This window comes from Poecile atricapillus, chromosome 2, assembly GCF_030490865.1.
Source record: "Poecile atricapillus isolate bPoeAtr1 chromosome 2, bPoeAtr1.hap1, whole genome shotgun sequence".
NCBI classification, from domain to species: Eukaryota; Metazoa; Chordata; class Aves; order Passeriformes; family Paridae; genus Poecile; species Poecile atricapillus.
Window position 1 is genome coordinate 68025464 of NC_081250.1, and position 23547 is coordinate 68049010.

Sequence of the window (23547 nt, forward strand, 5' to 3'; positions counted from 1 at the left end):
ACAATGTGAAAAAAACACTTGCAGTATATTGCACAGTTTCCTAGGTGGCAAATTCTCTATGTTGCTGCACTGCTATGAAAAAGAAGCTTTTGCTCTTTTTTGTTCCTTTTCCACCAGCATATTTTAAATATAGTTATTTCTGGTTTGGCATAAAATACAGTTCTTTTTGTTTAGCAAGTCACTTTATGTGATCTCTTTCTTGTATTGGGAGGATGGATGGAGGACAAAAAGACATAAGAAACCCAGGGGCACACAGAGAAATCCCAGGGAAAGTTTAGAAGCATTCCCTTGTCAGGCTCAGCATTGTCAATTCCCTAGTGAGATACCAGGGGATTCGGCCAGACCAGTTACAGGATTTAATGGTTTCCCTGCTTGTAACAGATTAACCTACCCTTTGCAAGAAGTGGTAGAGGATTACTGTCCAGTCTTCAGCCAAAACAATCTCCCAGTGCAGATTTACTTGGAGTGCCTCTTGAACTGTCTTCAGCTCTGCCTCCCCGAGTGTTTTGTTCTGCAGGGCCGTGAGAGCTTGTCACTCCTTTCTCCTTGAAGCAAATCTGAGTGTCATCTTTGCAGGATGAAACTACTGACGCTTGGAGCAGGACCTGCTGTGGCTCTGGGCACAGCTGTGCCATGTGGGAACACATCAGCTCTCTTCTGCTCTGCTGAGCCCAGGTGTATGTAAAGGGAGAGGCAGCACTGATGTCATACAAAGGTTCCTGCTTTATTTCAAGCTCTTCAAAGCTGAGCCTTTTCCCTGGGAAAGGGGGAGCACTGGTCTCTGGCAAAATCTCTGTGCTTTCAGCATGACAAAGCTTTCCTGGTTTGCTCTGCTGCTGTGTTAAGGCATGTGGGGATGATACGCTCGCTATTAAATATGTATTTTGTCCTATTAATGTCATCTTTACCTGAGGCTGCTTTTTGACTCCAGCATCCATGTTTCTTCTCTCTCCTTATTCTCATCTTGCTTTGCAAGTTGAATGCCCTGGTGGCACCTACCACTGTCCTGCCAAATTTATTTTGAGTAACTGCTTCATGGTGACCTCTCTCTGGTTTGTGACAGCTGCCAGAGGAAAGACCAGGATATAATTCAGCTCTTAGTACTGAGCAAGTAATCTGTGGTCATGGCAGATTCTCTGGAATTGTGTGTTAAAGCAGCTGTTGATATATTTCACTATTCATGTATTTACAAGTTTGGAGGGTTTAGCAGAGGGAGATGTTTTGGGAAGGTCAGGGGCTGCCTGGTCTGTCAAGAGTCTGTCCGTGTGGGCTTGGGGGATCAGCTCTGATTTCTCCTGGTCTGCAGTGAGTGCTTAACAGAGGGCAGGAAAGGGCCAGATGCAGGGCTTGCAAGGAAATACATGTTTTTATTTTCAGAGCAGCTGGGGAGTTGGACAATAGCCTCAAAAACAAACAAACAAAGGATGACTTGCAGATAATCCTTATCGAGAGGAGTGGGTGTGTTTTGGGCACCACTGAAGGACAAGCTGATAGACTGACTTTTCTCCTGCTTTTAAACTCTTGCTCTCTGTTCCAGTGTTCTAGAGGGGTTTGACATCTGTTGTCCTGAAGTTTCACAACAGCTCTTCATGAGATTTTGGCTCTTCCAGCCTTTTGCCTACATGTATTCTGGTACTGCCCGTTCCCTGCCTGGGGCTTGCGTGAGGGCCGGCTATCATTGGTTAGCAACAGCAAACTGTGAAGATGGAAAGGCACCAGGATATCTCCTTTTCTTTTTTCACTTGGAGGACACTACTGTTCCTCTGACATCAATTAATATAAAAATGAATGTTTGAATTTTTAAATATGTTCTTGTATAAATAAGAATATTTTTAATAAACTTAATTTTTTGTCTACAAACAAAAATGATTTCTCGGCTTAAAGCAGCATATACACCTTCTGGATTGTGAAAATTAATCTGGAGAATTTTAAAGCCTGCCTCTACCTCAGATGGATCTTCTGAATTTTGTTTTGTTTGCAGCTTGTCTGAGCAGATATTTTTGTTTGCTAGCTAGAGATTGGTTTTAGAATTGCTAGTATTAGTAATTGCATTTCCTCTACTTGCTTCTGAAAAGCCAACATTTTTGGAGAGCAATCTACAGTGCCTTGCTAAGTTCTTTGCTGCAAATTTTTCATAGCTATTTGGTGGAAAAAAAATCCTTGCTTATACTACTTATTTATGGTTCTTCAGTGCCTCCAGTCTATAGGGTGGAAGATGATACATATACGTCCCAACTTCGACAAATCAGTGCAGTGGGGAACTCAAAATACATTTAACTTAAACAAAAAGCCTGAGTGCTGGCACATTTCTTTCAGCCACATAATTGCTATAGCTCTTGGTGAGATGGTATATTGTAGCGAGGACATCTGTGGTGTTGAACCAGAGGGCTGTCTTGCCTTGTTTGTGGAAGGGCTGTGCGTCATGGAAATGCTTAAAAGTGCAGTGCACCTAGCTGAACTCTTTTGAGGGAAGTTTTTTTTTTTGAAGTTGCATCTGACTTTTAAAAATAAACTGCATACTTTGTGCTTTTGGCTATGAAACTTCAGTTACTGGTGTCAGAAGGGCTGCTACTATTACATTACACACAAACAGCCATTTATTCTGCAAAGTTTTAATTCTGGAGTATCTGAGATAAGTACAGCTAGCTGTACTTATTTGTCATGAAAAGTGTGTGGCTGCCATTACCATCAATATTTGAACACTTCACAAACCACGGGCAAACATATCCTCTTACATTTATTCAAGGGTATAATAGTAACTATCCTCACTTTACACATAAGAAAGGTTATGTTACATGTCTGAGGGCAATGAGGATGTTGGGCTAAAGCCAGGAATGCAGTCTGGTTCTTCTGGTTTCCTCTGCCTCAGAGGAAAACTGCTTGGAGTTTAAGGAAGCTTCACTAGAAACCTTGTTGTTCCTATCTTTGTCGTGGGAAGGAGGCAGTGCCCTAGTGACAGGTTGCCTGAAGTAGTCCATTTCCCCTTTCTTTGGACAGAAAGGTTAATTTCAGTATTAGCATAGCTTTATTGTGGAGGTTCAGATCCTGTCCAGTGTCTGAGTTGTGAAAAGTCCCTGTGGGGCTGCTGTCCCAAGAAGTTGTATGAGGGCTTCCAGCTGCGCTGTCTGGCTCTATTGTCCTGACAAGTTGTGCCTTTATTCAGTCTTCATCTCCTTTCTACCACCTAGGGAAATCAAGATGCTTTTCTGAAAGCGAAAGCGTCTTGATGCAGTGAGAGCCCGGAGCAAATGGTCATTCAGGGTCTGTGGCAAAGGAGCTGCTTTTTTTCCAGGTTTCCAGGCAGCCCTGAGGACATTAATTGGAGCACTTGCTCTTAAATTGTCGGGCTTGCTGCTGGTGAACTTCTGGGGCCTCTGGTAATAGGTGTCTGGGGCTGGGGTGGTGAGAGGCTCCAGCAGCAGCAGTGGTACTGCCAGTGCCTGAGGGAGATTTCCCCTTCGGCTAACCTCCTGTGGCCTGGAGAGGGGCACCTCTAAGTGTTGGGTATTATCATCTTATAATTAAGGATCTGATTAAGCTCACTGAGGTAAATGATTCTTTGCTTTTCGTTTTGGGGTCTGGGATTTGACTTGAGGGGGAAAGCTTTCCTCCACCGTTTCCTTACTCTTGTGCCAGGATTGACCTTTGAAAGAAACTCTACACCGTATTAGTATGTTTAAACACATATTAATATTAAAATTAATATAATAATATTAATATAATTAATATAATATATTAATTTATTTCCATTTATCTGTCTCTTCTTTTCTTCCAGTGGGATCTTGTTTGTGATTCTGCCTGGAAAGTCCACATTGCTAAATTCTCCCTGCTTGTAGGATTAATCTTCGGCCACTTGATAACAGGATGTATAGCTGACTGGTAAGTGAAAAATCTTGTAATGCAATGCAACTCTAAATAAATAACAGTATTAAATACTGTTTTGATTGTCTTCTACTTTATATTCATTAGGAACCTCTGCATAATGATTTTTAAGGTTCTGAAAAAATCATGATGGACAAACAGTGTAATTAACAGGTTAATTGGACCTGAGTAATTTATATCAAGCTAAGTAGCACAAACTATTTGATATTTGGCATACTCATTTCCCACTGACACAATTTATTGCAGCTGTAAAGCTAGTATAGAATTAAGTATTTTCTAATTATGCGAGTGAAGCCTTTAATTCAGGATTGGTTTTCGTTTTCTTAACCAAATGAGAGGACCAAAAGAAATTAGAAGCGGCATTGATTTCACTGAATACATGACTAATGTAATGTCGACCCTGTGCTTACACAGTACCTTTTGCTGAGTTGAAGGCTGTTTTTTGCAAACCTTTTAATTGTTCTTTTTTTAAAGTTCTTGTTAGGCAAATGTCGTGATGTAGTGTTAAGGATTTGCTGACTTATGTGCTGATAGTATTGGGGTATTAAATTTAAAAAGAGATTATCACAATTCCTTGAATTGAGACAGTTGAAACGTTATTGGATATCCCACTGATGCCAAGGGTTCAGCTTTAATTTAAAAAGACGGTCTTGTAGTGCAGAAGAGGGGGGAAATATAACATGGATGACTCAAGTGATTTCAGTGGAAACTTGGAGCACCTAAAACAATAGCTCTGCAATGCTGTCCCAGTCACTTCAGTGCCTTCCAGCACACTTGCCAGTGTTGCTGCTTTTAATGGCCCCAAGTTAACTCTTTTGCCATTCATTAAAACAGGAAAAGAAGAAGAGTTGCCTATTAGGGAAATCTTATAAAACATCAGCAACTCGTCAGTCAGTTGGGAGAGAAAAGGCCCCCTGCAGCTCTGCAGTAATTTGGATCAAGCATTCCTAGCAAAAATTTTATCTTAATTTCTGAATAGTCACTAAAAATTTTTGGGCAAGAGACAAATAGTGACATTTCAGTGAAGTAGGGAACATGCATGAAAGACAGTTGAATTTGATTAAAATACCACAGTAAAACAGGGCTCTAATAACCCACAGAAAGTACAGAGGGGAAATGAATGAGGGATCTTGCTTGGCTTTCCTAAAATGGAATCAGTGTGGAGAAAGCAGACTTATTACCAAGTTGGGAAAGTGCTGCTATAATTGACAAATAAGCCACAAATAAGTGAACAACTTGTTGCCTAAGGCACTGGCTTTGAAAGAGAACTGCAGTAAGTGGATTTAATAGCTCTCTGCCACCAAAAGGAGCATCCTGCGCTTCCATCCATTTCTATCCCCAGTGTGTACTTTGTGCTGCCACATGAGCTTGTTGGACCCCTCTGCAAGCTGCTTAGCTGAGCTAATGCAGCATAAAATTACTCTGATTCTCAAATATCTAGAAATGTCTACTGAATTTAGGAGAATTGGTTCCCAGCTGTGTGCAAAGGAGAAAAAGGGTGACTTGGTGGCTGGAGGGAACAGTGACCCTTTTGTGGATGACTAGAATGGTCATGGTTTGCTGCTGCTGAAGTTGGTCCTCATACTCCTGTTTGGTCCACATGGCCAACCGATGCATCTGACACAGCAGGACTCGTGTGCTCAATAGGGTTTTTACCATTCAGCAGTAGCACTTGGGGCTGGTAAAAGAAGACCTAAATGGAAGTTACTTTGCTATTTAATCACAGCTTGAATTTCTGCTAAGGTGTGGGGTTGTGTAAAGAGATGGATACAAAGGGGTTGTACAAATTGTACCTGGTAGAAAGAGAGAATAAAGGTAAAAGGATGTCAGTCCCAAGCAAGAGCCAGGGAGATTAAACAGAGTAATGCATTGGAAGTTTTATAAAAATTCAAAATCTGTTTTCATTTCACTTATATACTACTCTCCAGTTCAGATAATTAGAAGATGCTCTGGGGTTTTTGTCCCATTAGGGGCTGTGCTTTTCGTCTTTGAAAGAAGCTTTTAAAGCTGGATGAGGCAAAGACTCACTCTATGGAGTGTATTAAGGCAATTTGCTAAGTAAACTGAGTGCTCCATGTTCAAAACACAGTAGGTGTGCACACTGGGACAGCTCTGTGTGGAAAATCTATAGGAGGAAGGTTTGCAAACATGCTCAGCTGTGTCCAGTGCCTGAATAAGTTACTTGTTCCACAGGCAGAGAGTGCTGCTGGCAATTCTGCCTGCTCTGCACAGAGCCTACTGAGGTTTATGTGGAAAGTTTTCTCCTAGAGCAAGTGGTCATGGTGTTCATGTAGCGCCAAGACTGTAGGTCTGTACTTGTCATTGCTCTGTAGTGTCCCTGCTTTGCACCTGCTCTAATGCTTTTTGGAACCTTTGAGTCAGTTCCAGTCCCAAAAGCAAGAGAGAGCCTGCAAAGAATGACATGGGAAGAGCAGCTGCGAGGGCAAAGCTTGATTATCTCAGAGTGGCGCGGTACACGCGTAGGAGTGTGGGAAGAGCAGGTCCTGTCCTCAGCCCATTCACTCTCCCTCTCTGCGGTGCAGCTCTGACATTAGGAATATCTTCTCAATGTATTTGCTTATCCTGCCATGTGGGGGCTGCAGATTGTTCAAAAGCCTGGGGTTGCTTGTATCCCTGGTTATTTACCTGTGCAGGCAGCATTTAGCATTTGATCTAGATAACAGCATGCAGTGTAGGCTGAGACTTCCGTGATACAGTAATCTCTCTCTGGAACAGTTTGGATAGCAGCAGATAGCATCCTGGGGCAGTTTTACCAGGGAAATTGTGTATGGTGTAATTTCTCACAAGCGTTTCCATGTACTGTTAGACAGATAATTCTGCCTGCATATAAAAGCCTTTTTTTTTTTTTTTTATGCTTTAAGACATCATCCTGTCAAAATGCTACTGGATCACCAAATATATGGCTGATAGCTGCCCTGGAGCTGTGTTTTTCTAAGAAGTGTGCTGCATGCCTTGGTGAAGAAGATGACTGGCTTTGTGTTTGTGAGGAAATGCCTTTAACCAGAGTGCTTATCTGGCCTCAGTTGGTTTATACAGTCTCAGGAGGCTCTTGGATTTTCTAATTTTTTTATTAGCAGCAACCATTCATTTGTGTGACTTGTATAACAGTAGAAGAAATTCTGTGTCCTAATGATGGATAACCTTGAGTACAGAGGGTGGGAGGAAGGGAACTGAAGTATGCTAAGCATGAGGTCTTTTTCAATCAACATCAGGGAATGGCAGGTCAGGCTTGTGATGAGAATTAAGTTCCTAATTCTGAGTGTTTGCATAATGCCTTTCATCTGCAAAACACTTCCACAAATACTAATTGCTATGAATTACAACTTGGCATAACAAAAATGGGGCTGCAAAAGTCTCTGCAGATAGCTGATAACACAACGTTCATAGGCTATTTTTTGTCTTTTCTGTATTCAAGGTTTTACATGAGGTATTTCCCCTCCCTACCCAAGTACTGTGTTCCATAAATTCAAAATCTGAAGCACAGACAGCAGTCGCTGCCCCTGTGTCCAGTGTGTCCCCAGTGTGTTGTGCATCACAGAGTCAGTGATGCTGAGTTCCCACCCTCAGCCCCACTGCAGCTCATCTTCCAGTGGGCTGTGCTTGTACCCTGATGGAGAGCAGCCTGCTTTGACCTTGCTTTCTTTCAGCTTGCATGTTGGTTCTGTTTTAAAAGTTTTGAATGGCTAATGCCAACGAGTTAAATCTTTGGGGGGCCTCACAGGTGATACTAGAGCTGAAAATAATAATAAACCTGTTTTCATGCAAGGAGCCATGACAACACTTTCTTAGGTGTGACTGAAAAGCCTGGTGCACTCTTCCAGTTCCCAAAAATGTAAAAAATTATAATGATGTCTCTTTTTCAGCCCTTCACTCCCTATTTTATTTTAAGTACTGCAAAATCCACAGTTCTAATTGTGAATGCATATGTATAATGAATTTTATAACTTGCTGGTGACAATCTGCTGAAATAATTAAATAGAAATGTTACAGCATGTGAAACTGGACTAAGTTGTGAGATTTAAATGCTCTTTATTGTGCTGACATTCAACCTGATGGCTGGCTTGCAGCTGACAGTCTGCTTTGAATGGGTCTGTGAAAGCTGCCTACGAAAAGCAAGTTCATGTATTCTTTGTGAAAATGGCATATGGAGCTGACTAAAAGGGATCCTCAGTTCCACTGGAAAACTTGTGGGAGTTGACAAGTTGAAAAATTTTGGAAATCTCCATATAATGATCCAATTCTTGCTTAAAAATAACCGTGTGCTCTGGTGCTTCATAACATTCTCCTTGCACAGAAAGAGGGGAGAGAAAGGGGAATTATAAACACTAAACATATGAATAAGAGATGTTAAAAATCTTGTGTTCCTTGGATGCGAAAGAGCCAAACTCTGCAGCAGCTGCCCCCACATTCACTGGTAGCATAACTCTTCTTCCTCGTCAGCACTGTACCAATACATGCAACTGCAGGTTGCAGCTGCAAAGGAGGGCTGCAAGTCCTCTGCCCCTGCTGTCTGTAATGATTTTTGAAGTGGTTTATTCTTCACCTTACCCTCCAGTCAGGCTGGTTCTGTGGGTCTCTCCAACTGCTATGGGGATACAAGCTGGAGGGCTTGACTTGGAGCTCACAATTTTCCTGTTATTATCGACTCTCTAAGGCTCAGTGAAGTGACCTGAGCCTTGTTTTGTGCTCAGTCCATGTTTGTTAGGCTTCTTCTCAAATGAGACCAAGAAAAGTAGTTTCCTGAGCTGGCTCCTCTTGTAGATGAGACTGAAAAGTACATGTCTCTTGGGAAGAGGAGACCTCTGCACCTAAAAATGTACTATGTCATGCAGCATATAATGCCATATATCCTCCTGTGCTGCTACAGAAAGCTCTGAGAAGTTGATTTTCATCTCCAAGGGACTTGTTTATGGTCTTACAGTAGTTCCTAGATGCTTCCTTTTTTATCTTTGTTGTTTTGAAAATGCTGGTTAAATCAAGCACCAATGTAATGTGCTGTCTCTGCTTAATCCCTTCTGAGAGATGGACTTGTCAATGCAAAGCTGGCAGAGAAATCTGGATTTTGTAAGAAGAAAAGGGAAGAATGGAACAAACATTAAAAATGGGTAGCAGTATTTGGAAGGGATTGCCTGACTTGTTCCTCTCTTTGCCAGTTTTTAATGATCCAGCATTGTGTCCATCCTGGATTTTAACACTGTTTCTCCATACTTCCTTATTTTTAGGGTTGGTCGACGGCCTGTACTGCTCTTCTCAGTCATATTCATTTTGATATTTGGACTGACTGTGGCACTCTCAGTGAATGTGACCATGTTCAGCACACTCAGGTTTTTCGAGGGATTTTGCCTGGCTGGAATAGTCCTCTCCCTGTACGCACTGCGTGAGTATTCCTTCATCGCCCACACAAATGTGTTTTTATCTAGTATGTGGTCGGCTGTTCTCTGGCTTCCTGCTTTTGTTCAAACAGATCAAACCAGAATCATATTGATTGCAAAAGCTTTAAGCCTGAATTTTGGTAAGGAGGATTTTGCAGCTGTCTCTTTAGGTTACTACAAAGCAGCCTGTCAGAGTTAAACTGAAAAGTTAGTGGTTTGAGTGGTTTGGGTTTGTCTGTTGTTTTTTAAACCTAGAAGTTACCTGGGTCATAGGAATAATGTGTAATGGGAGTAGATTTCACTCTGCAATATTGAGCTCAGTGGGAGACTTACCACTTTGGCTGCCTCTAGCAGTTTGTACTCTGGCACTTTTTCAGAACTTCCTCTATTACTTGCAGAAATATCCCGTGTCTCTGCCTCAGGATTGTAAAGTTACATCCAAAATATGTTAGAAGACCCTGAAGTCCTTTTACCAACGCTTTTTATTTTTTGGTTGGGCAATTTTGGGTCTTTGTTTGGGTGTTGATGTTGTTTGTCTATTTCATGAGGGAGAAAGAAATCTCTAAGAGAAACTTGAGAGAAAGCTTGTAAGAAATACCTACATGCTCCCATCTGGGATGACTTGTAAACTTGTAGACAGACCACTTGAAAATCCCCTCTGGAGGCCTTGCCTTTGGAGGGTGCATCCATGATGCCACCAGCCTAATCTGTGTCCCTTGGATGTGTTCCAGAGAGCATCTTCTGCTTCCTTGGCTGTTTGTAATTAACAGGTAGCACCACACCAACAGAAGAAAACACAAAATTTCCTCCTCTTTATTATGGCTCTGGAAAAGTATTATCTAATTATGTCCTAGAAGCTGCTGTGCAGATCTTCATAAAATTCTATTTACTTCCTATTGTGGATGGTATGTAAACCATCAAGATTTAGCACAGTACCCTTACTTTGCACGGAGTATTTTGTAGTATTAAGCTCCAGTTTTTATTTTTGGTCTGTGCCAAGGGGAAAGAGGCAACAGACGAGTTTGTTCTGTATTGCACTTCATTGTTACACCTGATATGGTATAACCCAAGAAACATGATTTTTTAATTCTCTTGCCTTTGCTCATGTAATCTCTAATGAGAATCTTTCACCAAAAAATGAAACTACCGAAGAAGACATTACACGTTTATTGGGAAGCAATTTAACCTGTGTGGTTCCCATGGGAGGGGGCTTCAGCAATTACTAGTGTGATGTTCAGCTGGATAATAGGCTTTGTCAGGATTTTTCACAGCCCAGTTGCAGTGTGGTTTTTTTTTTTTTATTTGATGAGGAGTTTTTTAACTTTTAAGGGATTGGAACTGATGATTTTCATGGGGAAATGCCAACTAAGTAGAAGTTTGATTTTGGACACTTTTATGATTGCAGTGAAAGAGTGTATGTGTTGCTTTAGACCAGATAATAGCTTGTCAGCCCAGGCTTTCATTCAGAAAATGGCATATTCTGGTTGCTTCATGCACTACTTGGTCCAGAGCAATGATTTGAGTCCGATATTTTATCCCTACCCCCTCTAAAATTCAGGTGTTTGCTATTACCACTGCTGTCTGCATAGACAATGCCTAAACTGAGCTAGTAGGTGTTAGGTGAGATCTGTGTGAAATTAGCTGCAGGCTGAACATCAGCACTCTTCTGTGAAGGTGAGAAAATGTGAAAGATGCAACACCTGCGCCTCTGATAAATCTTCTGACCTTCTGTCTCGAGAGATGAAGGGAGTGGGTTCTTACTGTATTAAATAATTTAAACAGAAAAGAAGTTGACACCTTGGTATGGAGTACTAAGAAAGAAGTGAGCCCTAAAGTCTCAAGAGAATGCGAGTTGTAGGGTTTTCTGTCTGGTGGTGGTTTTGATTTTAGTCCTCATAATCTGTTAGGCTTCTTCTCGGTCTTTATTTACTACCTTTTCTGCTTGAATCAGAAAAGTGTGTGGAGTATTCTTATGATATTCTCTCTCTTCCCTTTCCCTTAATGGCCTTCATTTCTTCCCCTGAGATTTTGTGCCCCTGAACTCCCAGCTCGCTGCACTGAACAGAACAATGAAAAGTGGAAAGTTTGACCCGTTAGTGGCAGCCATTAGCCAAAATTTCCAAAGCTACTGTGCAGAAGAAAACTGCACAGGCTTGCATAGCCTGCAAAGGTAATTAGTCTGCCTCTGGGATCCTTTTACACTGTGTTGAGCTTCCTAGTTGCGCTTGGATTTATGGCCTGCCTGAGGGAAATGGTAAATAACAGTTCAGGATGCTTTGGGAATGAGAAGAGCACCAAAGTGGTGTCTTTAAAACACAGAGCTGCCAAGATTGAGTTGCCTTCATCCAAACCACACTCTCCTTTGTAGCCTAGTGCTGTTTTCTGAGCTGTCTGCCCTAAGGTGCAGAGTGTGCCAGGGATGAGCCCTGCCCTCTGTGGAGGGACAGCACAGAGCTGCCCGTTTTCCTCTGCGGGCTTTCCTCGTGCTGTGGTGAGCTCGCTTCTTGTGCCCTCCGAGTACAGCCTCTTGCCCGGAGCTGCTCAGGGCTTATCTGAAGGAACCACCTTGGGATGTTGATTTGTTAAACTGAAAATTTTTCCTGCAGCTGCCATAGTTTTGTTGGAAGACATGTTTCAGGTGAAATTTTTAGTGAAGCTGCAGGAAGAGACAGGCTTTGTGCAGGTGATGGTGTTTGCTGTGAGGGAGGGAAGTAGAGGAGCATTGTGCCCAGGGCTTTCCCCTCTTGGCTGCTGTGGGTCCTTGCATCATCCAGGAGAATGAAAGGCAGCAAATCCTATTCCACTGAGCAAACATATACAGCTTTGAAAGGCTTTTCTTTCATGCTGATGTGGAACAGGAGGAGCTTTTACTGTCTTCTAGAAGTGTTTTCTTGCCTGGAAGCAGGTTTTCCTGCCAATCTTTAGCAGGTTCCTGTACTTGTCAGCAGTTAGCACACATCTTGTGTGGTCAGGGACCAACAAGAATCCTCAGAAAGCTCTTCCCAGGAGGGTACAGTGTCTCCCTGTATGTCACACTCAGCAGCAATGTGATGTGCAGCTGGCGCTGCCCGCTGTGGTATGCTGGGTGGCTTCCCTACTGTCTTTGCTGAGCAGATTTCTGCAGTAATGGGCCATCCCTAATTGGAAGAGGGTGCTGGGACCAGTGGTGAAATCTGGAGAGAGAAATGGTGAAGGGATGCGAAGGAGCATTCTGGCCACGGTGGTTGAAAGGGTGTGTATGGCCTGCCCAGCAGCTAAATGTACAAGAGTGTAGGGACTGGAGGAAGACAGGTTAAGAGAAGGCAGGGGGAAAGCTGTTTTTTTTCCTGAGGGTGCCCTCTGTTTGGTATTTGTTGGTGTGTGCACATCCAGAGAGGAAGGATGGGCATGCTGGGCCTGCTAGCTCAGCATGGAGGGATACACAGTGTCACAATCAGCTGCCCAGCCAAAGGACAGGAGGTCTGAGTTTACCCATTGGGGTGGAAAGCCCTAAGATGGCCCTGAGAGGAATTCTTCTTTGGACAGGCCAAGAGAGAGAGAGCGAGGAAGAGGTGTGAGCAGGGTCATGGGTGCTTGAGTAATGCCTCTACTGGTATCTGTGGATTTGCAGCAGCAGGCGAGGCATGCCAGTCTTACACAGATAGCTCTGCTTGCTGCTGCAACTCACGTGGGACCAAGTACACTCAGCAAATGTGGAAGTCATGGGAGAGAGCAAATCTGATTACTTTGAGGGTGGGGAGGGTGTTGCATCTGGGTCACTTTCCTCTCACTGGGTCATTGCCTTGGCCCTGACCACAGAGCCGCCTTTTCCTGGGTGCTTGTTTTGGGGAGAAGGGCAGATGCTGTGGATGACTCAGCACCGCTCCTGTCCTTAGGGCACGTTGCCATCAGCTTACACCAGAGCTCTCATGGCTGAGGGCAGGAGCTCCCCTTTCACCCCCTCTTCTCTCACATGCTGCTGCCCAGGTCAGGCTGGTGCCAGCAGCTCTCTGCCAGGCAAGCCACCCACCTTCCCTCTAGAGATCACCAAGTGTGCCGTTGTCAGTGGGATTGTGCCTTCTGATCTTGTGCGCCGCTTCCTTTGGGAGATCTACTGGGCACAGCATCTCTTGTGCTGCCTGAGCCTGGGGGATAGAGTGGGAGTGGGAGCTCACACTGGGCAGGGCCATAAAATGAATGAAGGGAAAAAAAGCTTTCCCTTCCAGCTGTTCATGTCCTGTGCTGTATCTGTTTTCCTGTCAGGATCCCTGCTTTTATCACTTTCTGGAGCCAAAGATAGGACTTTGGTATTAATTAAACTATTTAAGGGGAAGGAGAGGAAGGGAAGAGATATTTTTCTGGCAAATGCTCCTGGCAGGTTGAAAGAGCTTCCCATTAAAATGCTGTATGCTGTCGCTAATGACTGTACCTGAGCTCAGGCAGCACAAGCCATGGTGTGGATTTGCACACAATTTCAGGCTGTTCAGCAGTTTCATGGGTGACTGAGCTACAGATTATGCTGCAAAATTAGAAAGTCTAGACTTGAATGAACTAGTAAATAAGCTCTGGAAATAGCTTTGCTGGAAAGAGGAGGACATCTCAGGTTGAAGCAAGGAAGCAGGGGTGTCCCTCCAATGCTTAATAGCAGAATGAGTGGGCATGTTGCTTCTCTTTCACTGTTGGGAGAAAAAAGGTAGAAACACTGTTGAAAATCATAGGTTGTGTTTCAAAAGCCTGTGGAACCTTGCCAAAGGCTTTCAGACCAGTTAGGATGTCCAGCTGTGATGTATCTTTCTCATTTATAGCTAGGTCAGTCTAACCTGTTACTCCTGTAAATTACACAGGCAGTGATCTGAGAGGCTAAATGTGGCTTCTTAAGATATTATTTTTTAAAACATGCATCCTAAAAAGCTAGAGCAGAGTACTAGAAAGTTTGCTGCTGACTGAAGAGTGAGCAAGTGCCAAAATGGACCACCTCTGATTGCTGGGCTGTAGTGATGTCAGATTTGTAAAATAATTTTGCTTCCAGTCAGGTGTTAATAGAAAGGGTGAGATTTATCTTTTATTTTCCTCCTTTATTTTTCAAAAGTGTATAGGCTCTGAAACCCTGAAGTTTTCCCAGTTTATAATTTATTTCATTCTCCGTTTTCCGCTCATGACTCTAGTAGCAAGCATGGCCTTGGCAAGGCAGGTGAAGCACTGGAAACAGCAGGCTCTGAAGCTGTTCTGTGTAATCTGAGCTGGCTCAATAAATAACCCTGCAAAGCATTCCCAAATTGGAGGATGTGGAAAACATCTGATTCCTTTCCAGTGCATTGACATGTGAGTTAGCTCTGCAGTAACGTGCAGTTCTCTCCACTGACAGGTCTGTGATAAGATCAAGGTTGTTAAGCCACCTACCTTCTGTTTATGTAACCAGCCTTCCTTTGTCTGAGTCACTTGACGCAGATCTGGTAGGAGTGATCGCAGAGGGATCCACTCAACAAAAAATCTGACTCACCTTAAAGTGACCATTAATTGTTAAGTGATACAGAACCACTTTGTTTATAGAGCCACCACAGGCTGTTCTATCATTGAGCCGGGATGTGATTTTCTGGAAACAGCACTGCTACAATTTTCGATAGCTCTGTGGGAGAACTGTTAAAAAAACCCCATAGTATGCAATAGGAGCTCTCCAGCTGCTCAAAAAAAATGCTGTGCATGCCTTTTACCAGGTGCCTGGGGGCTCAATTTATGCAAGAGTGGAAAAGGTTATTGGAATTACAGTACTCTCCTTATAAGTATAAATTGTCCTTGTTCTACGCTGCTTCCCTCACTACAGTCAAATCACAACTCATAATAATCTGTTTGCCTCTTTTTCCTCTGTACTTCTGCTGAATTTCCTTCCCTTTTCTGATGGTCAGAGTGGGTATAGGCCCTTTGAGGAACACAATGTCTGCCATTAGGGCATGGACCCTCATCCTTATTTTAACCCCTACACACTGTGATCCAGAGCAGAGGTGCCCTTGAAACATTGCTAACAGATTGTCCTAAATCCTGGAAAAATTGTACCATTGAAGGCAGCCCATTTGAAATTAATTTATACCAAGTCTTCAAGTATGCCAAAGGAGAATAAAAGTAGTCTCATTCTAAAGCTCCTTGGAAGGTTAGAAGATGTTTGCTTGATGCAGATATTGCAGCAGAATATAATTTTAATAAATTTCTCCATTTCGTTTGCTGAAAATCTTGTGTGTTGTCAATGTGACAAAAAGCCTAAGGAATTAATTTTATTTGAGGTACTTTTTGTATGACTGGTCAATTGTGAATGCAATTAAGATGGAACACTGCAGTTGTTACACTTGTGATGATGACAATCAGATGAGATTAGAGTACACTTGCAATTTCCCCAGCTCAGAACACAGCTTGCATTTTTACCATTTTAAGTGTCTGTCTTGTAATTGTTCCAGACCAGCTCCAACACTGGGTATGCTCAGTCTGCAAAATCTTACCTTCTGTCACGCAAATACTTGAAACTGGTCAGAACTGCAATTATACTTTTAGGGTTTTTTTTAATTGGTGTCTTTTTATTTTGAGCAATGTCGAAGAGATTCTTAAGTCTGTTGCACTGCTGAAAGCTTGCTGCCACTGAAAGGAAATGAGAGGGGCTTTTCTCTTCCTCTTCCAAATTCCTTTGCATTGTCTCAGCTGCTCATACAACTAATGACTCTAGACTATAAGTGAGTGTTTAAAAAGTTGCCTTTCACTTGCAACTTTTTGACTCAGCTGAAGTGATGTTATATCCTCACTTTAAGAATAAATTGTGAAGTGTCTGTTCCCTCTGCTGGTTTGTTGGGGGTTTTTTCCCTCTTGCTGTAAGACAGCTGCTAAATGACTTTTTCTTGCTACATAGATCCAAGCTAGTGTCCTGTGTTGTGTAGGGTGGCTCGTAGCAAAAGCATCCCGTAACACATCTGTGCAGGCCACATCCAAGTGACTTCGGGTTTTAAATCTTTTTAATTTTTCCTAGCAGGAAGCTACATTTTCTACAGAGAGCATCAGAGAGAAGTTTCACTGAGTTTTAGCTGCCCTGTTCCTCATCTGTGTGCCAGCACTTGGAAACAGGATGGGCTAGTGTTGGAAATGAGACAAGCAGTGACATTCTCAGGAGTTGCACTTAAGACAGACAGCATTCAGGGTTGGATTTGTTTTTCCCCCAGATGCTTCTTCCAGTGAAGGCATAGACATACACACATTTTTGTGGGTGTGTGAGCCAGCTTTCTGCTGCAGAAGGAAGGATGCATAGGTTCATAAATCACCTAGGAATGAATAGTGCTTTACTTCCCTTTCCTGCCTACCCCTACAGGTTACCTTGTCAGGAAAACAAGCCAAGTTATAGCAACAGGATGTGCATAGAGGAAAAGCCATGTGTATGTAGAAGGTGCATTTAGAAGTTATCTGTTGTGACTTTGAATGTTCAAGTCCAGCAACAAATGTCAATACACAAATTCACATAAATATTTATGTGCCGTTCAAGAGGAACCATAATTAAACAAGGCTAGCCAAATTCCCATCCCCAGTCACGCAGACATGACTCCTATTTTCTCACTTACAAATAATATAACCCTGTGGGATTTTTACTAGTTCAAGTTAATTAAATTTCACTCAAAGCATGAAATTTGCAGGCAGTGCTCATTGAAGTAATTCTGCAAGTATGTATTATTTAGTCAGATACAATAAAAAGTTCACTTTCGTTTTAATTCTTCATTTTATTTGAAGACAGTGTACAGAATTTAATCATACACATCATATCAGTGCTCATATCACTCATTTTAAAGAAAACTCCTTGATGTAGCATTGTGAATGAATTTGTAAGTTATATACTACAATTGCTGATAGATCTAAAAGTATGAGCTATGTTTTTGTCTTTTGAGAACATCTGGTCCCTTCTTAAATGACTTGTACAGATACTTATGTAGTTTTTAGAGATAAGTTGAGACCTAAGTGCTTGCTAATATCTTGGAAACTTGTTTGTTCTCATTCTTTGAATTCTGATTATGGTATGAATTGTGAGAGAAGAAATCAGTTTACTAAAGTCTAGTGAATGATGTGCAAATCTTTGCACTACTCCAGTTTTGGATGTATAAGCTCTATGTCTACTTTAGACACCTTTATATTCAGTATGGAATCTTTCAACTTTTCTTGCAACTGTTCTTGAATTTAGGCCTGGTAAAAAAGCCCAGATAGTATCCTAGAGTAAAAAGGGGTTTGAAGAAGGTTCAGTGGCTTGGAAATAAAGCTGTCCCTTGATGAAGTGCTTGTGCTGAACTGTGGAGGGAAGCACTATCTAATACTTGAATCAGAAATTCTGGATCCATGTTCTTTCACCTCTCTGGGTGATGTCCCCAGCTCCTAGATGTCCCAGCATTTCTCTCTAAATGGCTTGTGCTTGGAGGAATTCTTGGCAGGCTAACAATTCTTGTGGCCTCTCCTTCCAGCTTTCTGCCTGAGTCCCATGGCAGAGACCACCCTCTCTGCAATGCCTCAGCCCTCTCCCTTGCAGTGAGGCATTGAAGTGCAAATACCTCTCCATCAATGGCTTAGATCACATAATCAGTGCACTCTAGGTTAAGGACATACATTTCATTCTGCTGTTGTTTATTCTCTGAGGAGAATAATCTCTGGCAGAAGCAGCAGGGGAGAGCAGTGTTTGCGCATGCCTCGGCTGGACTAGGACTGAGAAATGTCGTGGAGGAGGGCAAGCTCTGCTGGAGCACTGTGCACGGTAATTGTGGTTTTGTTAAAAATGCAGACTGGAGAACCTGTGTGTCCTGGTGCTAAGACATAGGTAGGTTACTTTATACTACTGTTATCCAGACACTTGAGATTAATTCCCTGGAGAAACGAGGAGGGCATTTTCTCTATGAAGCGCTGAGTTCAACGGATATTTATGCACCGGAGTTGTTGTCCAAAATAAATAAATAAATGGATCCCTAGAGTTTTCTGCTTGATGTGAAACTGCTGTCCAGAAGGAACAAAGTGTCAGCCTGTCAGATCTTCAGGGACCTTTTCCAGATCCACTGTTGCTTCCACTCAGATTTCAGTCTTGTACTTGTAGGCACGGTAGCTGTCTCCTGGATATGGAGCACTCGATTAACAGAGTCAGAAGAAAGAAAGGTAACAAAAAAAGCACAGTAAGCAGAATCAATAATGTGGTGAGGCAAAAAGTACTATAAGGGAAGAATTTCTGTGGGTTTTTTTTACTATTATTATAGCAAATAAAAATGGATTGAAGGCAGGAAGGAAAAATAAGAGCAACTTCAAGATTGTGTAATGCTGGAAGTAGCTTATGTGGTGACATTGCAACCAGTGTTCCTAATAACGTCTCATTTTTGTTTTATTTATATCTTTGACTTTGAAATGTTTGGTTGGGGTTATTTTCCTAGAACTTGACTGACTTGTTTTTCAATGCAGAAAGCCAAATCTGTCTTTCTAGGAAGTTTGAGGAAAATTAATTAAAGAGCTTTTGAATTATAGATCCATTAAAAATGACTCTGCTTTGAAAGTTAAATAAATAAATAAAACTGTCAGTGTTTGTCATCTGTTGAAAAAAAAAAAACAAAACTGTTTCTCTTGTTTCTGTACAACAGAGAAACCCAATTAGTGAACTCCAGTGCTTTGGAATTTGGGCAGGAGAAGCTTTGATTATATCAGCCTTGACTGTACTCACAGGAGTCTTTTCAGGTGTCAGGTGTGAGTTTAGAACAGTGAATCAGCCATTGTCCCATTGTGTCCAATCAGTTGTTCTATCCTGCTTATTTTTTTTTCTTTAGTGTCTGTGCTAAGACAGAAGAAAATGGAAGAAAATACACCAGATTCAATCTGCATCTTGCAAACCTGATGGATTTGACTTTTTCAGGAGACACACTTCGTCCTTTTTAACTGAGTGTTTTATTGCAATAAAAAAGCATTCTTGCAGGTGCCTTTCCTCCCTTCTTGACCTTTTCTTTAAAGGTGGTCTTTCCCTGTGGATGTTTCTTGTGGGTCTAGGGTTAGTAACACGTGCTGAAGCAGAAAAGAAGAATAGTTAATGCATGACCCAAAGAGGGAAAATTAAAAAAAACCCAGACTATACAGTACGTACTACAGCTGCCTCCTCTCTCATGCTGTGATAAAAGACAACGTGACAGATATTTTTCTAAAATAAGAAATCTGCTTCAATCCAGTGAAGAATAATAGCAGCGATTAAAGATTTTGTGTCCTAGTTGTTTTGGAAACAAAAAGATGGCCAGACAAAGCTGGCAGCACGTCGTGCTAGCATGTGTGAGTGTGAGTAGGGCTGCTGCCTCTCTGCTGTCCTTTGCTGGGATCCTGGCTGGGGGGCTTTTCGTACCTGCTGGGACCTGCATTGGGCATACCAGTGCTTTCTCCTGCCAGGACAGCTTTGGATTTGACTTCTGACTAGGATACTTCTATTTACCTGTAATCTCTATAGTGTGGCCACCCCTTTGGGCCACAGAAGCATGTCCTGCTTGCCCAGTGCTGCTCAGCTGCCAGCCAACAGCTGCACTGTGGCTCTGCAGTGCTGTGCAGGTGGAATGCCTCACAGGAGTGGGCTGCTGGGAGAAATAACCCACCTGCCTGTCCAAGAAGGACAGGGCCTTTTGTTTATGCATCTGATCCTTTCTGCCCTGATTCTGGGAGTAGCTGAAATCTCAAAATGACAGTGCAGGAGGAACTGGCTGGAGCTTTTGCCCATCAAGAGAGTCTGACAGCAGCTCAGGGACCGCCTAAGCTTACCTGGCTCTGCCTGTTCTGGGTATGTCCATCCTGCCCTGGCTGGTGCTCCCACCTCCCCCTTCAACAGAGTAAACAAGCAGATAACTGTTGATTTTATTGTTTTGTTTGGTTTAGAGTCAGTTTTCCCCTGGACTTTTTCCTTACAAAAGCTCGCTGCAGGGTGGAAGAAGCAAAGACAGACAAAGGTGGAGAGAAGGAGCAAGTGCCTGGGGAGTCAAGGAGAGAGGAGGGACTGCAAGGGCCATGGAATAAATTTGCCTTGCCATAATGCCCTGCTGTAGAAGCAGTTTAAGAGCCCTTGTGGCTTGCATGTCGTGGAAATGAATCAATTCTTGCAAGCTTAGTGCAGCAACCTTGGGTCAGGAAATTCCCTTGGTGTAAACAGATTAGTCTGTTGCAAGTCATGGTGAAGCTTGACTTAATTCAGTGTGGGTCATTCTTAAATGTGGGATTTAAAATTTATTTCTTGCAGGCTTTTTGAAGATTAGACAGTGTTTAATTGCATCTTGGCAGAGACAGCAGGTCTGATACGCTGACAAACATATGTCTTGGACAGGTTGGTGCTTCCTTTAAGGAGAGCTGTCTTTGCAGTAGTAGCAGATGGAAGTCCTTCCACCTTTCCTAGGCACTGACTAACTTTGAGAAGAGCAGATAAACTGGCAGCAGAGAAAAGCAATTCTTAAAATAATTTACAGAGATCTGTATGGCTTTAACTTTATTTATTTAAGCTTTCAGAGTGAGAAGCCTGGCTTTGGATTTATTGGAAACTTAGTTGGAGAACCAAATATGATAAGGTCCTAGTTACGAGACTTCCACTCTTCTGGCTAGCTTTTCTTAGCAACGTCCAAATTAGTGAATAAATAAAACCCTTCAGTCTGCTGATGACAACAAAAAAAAAATCTGTGATTCAGACCAAAACATCTTGATCATGAACTTGGCAGTGCTAACCTTGAAGAGCAGAAATACAGACCATCAAGACGATATTTCAGTACTGGAGAGAGTTGCTTTGAAAAGGTCATTTTGCTGCTGTCCCATCAATTTTATTCAGTAAATATTACCCTTCAATGAGACTAAATTTTATTTTTTGGCTTTGGGATAAGAAAAAGTTAGGTCTTGAACTGGGGGGCAGAGATGATGATGTTTTTGTCTAGGATAAAAATGCTGAAAGATGTTCTATGTGCTGAATTGTCTGTGAAGCTCCTATAACCTTGGTCTTTTAATCAGAACATTTTCAAAGTCTTTGGGATTGTCAAAGTGTGTGGGTGTTTTAGTTTTTGTTTGGTTTTGGCTTACGTGGTTTGGGGGTTTTGTTGTTCTCTTTTGTTTTTTAATTTATTATTTCTGCATTCTGAATTAGTTTTTGATTGCTAATTAGGTGTCTGCCTGAGAATGTCTGACTACAGCATGCCCATTTCTATTTTAAAATATTTTACTGTGTAAAATAGGAAATACAAAAGGAAGTTTCTGGATTTATGTGTTTGGGCTTCAGCTGTGTCTCCTATTTGTTTTGTTATAAATGGCAGTACTGAAAACTGTGCTCCCTGAAAAGTGAGTTTCACTTTCTCGACAGTAGAATGAAATAGTGTTTATTCTGTGGAGAAGACATCTATGAGAAAGGTGCACTACAACACTTGTTATAATATATTGGGAGTGTTCACTAAGATTTATGTGAAAACAAAATTTTCCTGATGATTCTGAATTGGAAAACTGGTCTGCAAAATATTATGCACTATTCTAATTTCAAACAGAATTTTAGTGACTTAAATTAAAGCTGCTGCAAGAGTGGTAAATGCCAAGGCAAACAATATTTAAGCAGATTTTTTTCATATCCTGCATGGCAGTTACACTTGTATAATGTGTAGCTGGTATGAAATGGTACTTTTGAAATGGTACTTTTGAAATGTAAACCTTAAGACAATTATAAGACAGTGTAAAATTTAGTGTAAAATTCACTAGGTTTAATTTCAATTAACCATAAATGTAAAATTATCACACATTTGAGTAACCTAAACATACAATCTGTTGAAAGTTCCATTTTCTGTTTGTTCTGCAAACTGATGAGTCTGGACAGGAATAGGATGTGGCTGGCAAAGCCTTTCCATGTTGTTGTCTGTACCTGGAGATTTTGGCAGCAGCATAGGTACCTCTCAAACAGCCTAATCCTGCCCCAGTGGCGGTACCTGTTGAGAGAGGGGCTGTCAGTGTGGTGTGGGTCTGGGGGCCAGCAGAGCTGCTGCCATTCCTCAGAGCGCTGGTGTTCCCCTGAACGTCTTTAGGGAAAAGTCTTAAATGCATGGGAACTGTGCTGCAACTGTGATCCCATTAGGATACTGATGTTCAGTAATTATTTGCTATAGCCTTCCTGTTAATGCAGTCACCATGTAGGAGAAACGTGTTTGCATTCCTGTAACTGCTCCTTAACTCCCATCCTGGGGGAATCCCAGCAGCTTCTGGTGCAGGGAGGAGCAGCCATGCTCACCTGCATTCCTCTCTGCATCTGCTTCCTCTCTGCTGGTTTTGTTCAGCCGCATAATCCTGCCAAAAAATTAACAAAAATTCAATTTGCTGAGCCGATTTTCTGCACTTCTGTTGAAATATCCATTTAGGGAGCAAACAGACGCAAATGTTAGGGGTCAATGTCAGGGGAGGTGAGAATGCAGGAAGGTGGATTTTTGTGATGGGGTGACAAACTGCATCCTGACCAGCATTATCTCCTGAAGCTAAATCTGAAAACCAAGCCAAGGTGCAGCCGTACCTTATAGCTCTCAAAAAGCACTGCCAGCGTCAGAATTTCCTGCCACATGTTGGCACCTCCTGAATTTTGCCTGTTTGGCTGGTTTTGTAGCTGCACTCAAAATCAACTGTGCAGGGCAATGTGGCTTAAACAAAATAAATCAAAAATACTTCGCAAAATATTACTCCCACCACTGTCAGTTTCTCTGCTGTTTTTTGACAGACCCACCCTAGGATTATTGTGTGTTTGCAGATAAGGGAACCATAGCCAGTAATGTGCTCTTCCCTTCTGGTACCACAATGTCTCTGTGCCTTCAGGGTGAACTATACTTACATGAGTTTCTTGAACTCTGCAGAGTACACTTCAGGTGGAACAAAATCAAAAGGGAAGAAATCAGAACATCATTCAGCGAGGAAAATTGAATTCTTGAAGTATAAAATTTTCTGATGGCAATCACACAACCTTGTCCGATATGGCTACAATCTTTGGACACAACTAAAGGAAGTTAAAGAAATTGTTGGTGAGGAATGGTGCATGTATGGATTGCAGCTGAGCTGGCCACCCTCACATGGAAAGGTCAGGGAGAGGAAGAGACTCAGTCAACTGTTTTTAGTGGCAAGTTGTGGTCTTTTTTCATTTGGAATTCTGGAATACTAGCAGCAGACCTAGCAAAAATAGATGAGTAGAGTGAATGGCAGCAAAGAGGTCAAAGGCACATGATGAAGCACTAAAAGGAAAGTATGGCATATGGGAGGATGTGTCTTACAGGAGGGGAAGATTTTT

The 23547-nt window shown here is 42.2% G+C and overlaps 1 protein-coding gene across 2 annotated transcripts in view; it reads left to right on the forward strand.

The window, feature by feature from the left end:
* SLC22A23 (solute carrier family 22 member 23) overlaps positions 1-23547 on the forward strand; it is a 107885-nt gene that overhangs the window by 13388 nt on the left and 70950 nt on the right. For both annotated transcript variants that reach the window (XM_058830400.1, XM_058830401.1), the window contains exons 2-3: positions 3776-3879; positions 9126-9280. In XM_058830400.1, coding sequence (XP_058686383.1) covers positions 3776-3879; positions 9126-9280 — 259 coding nt within the window. The remainder of the gene's footprint in view (positions 1-3775; positions 3880-9125; positions 9281-23547) is intronic.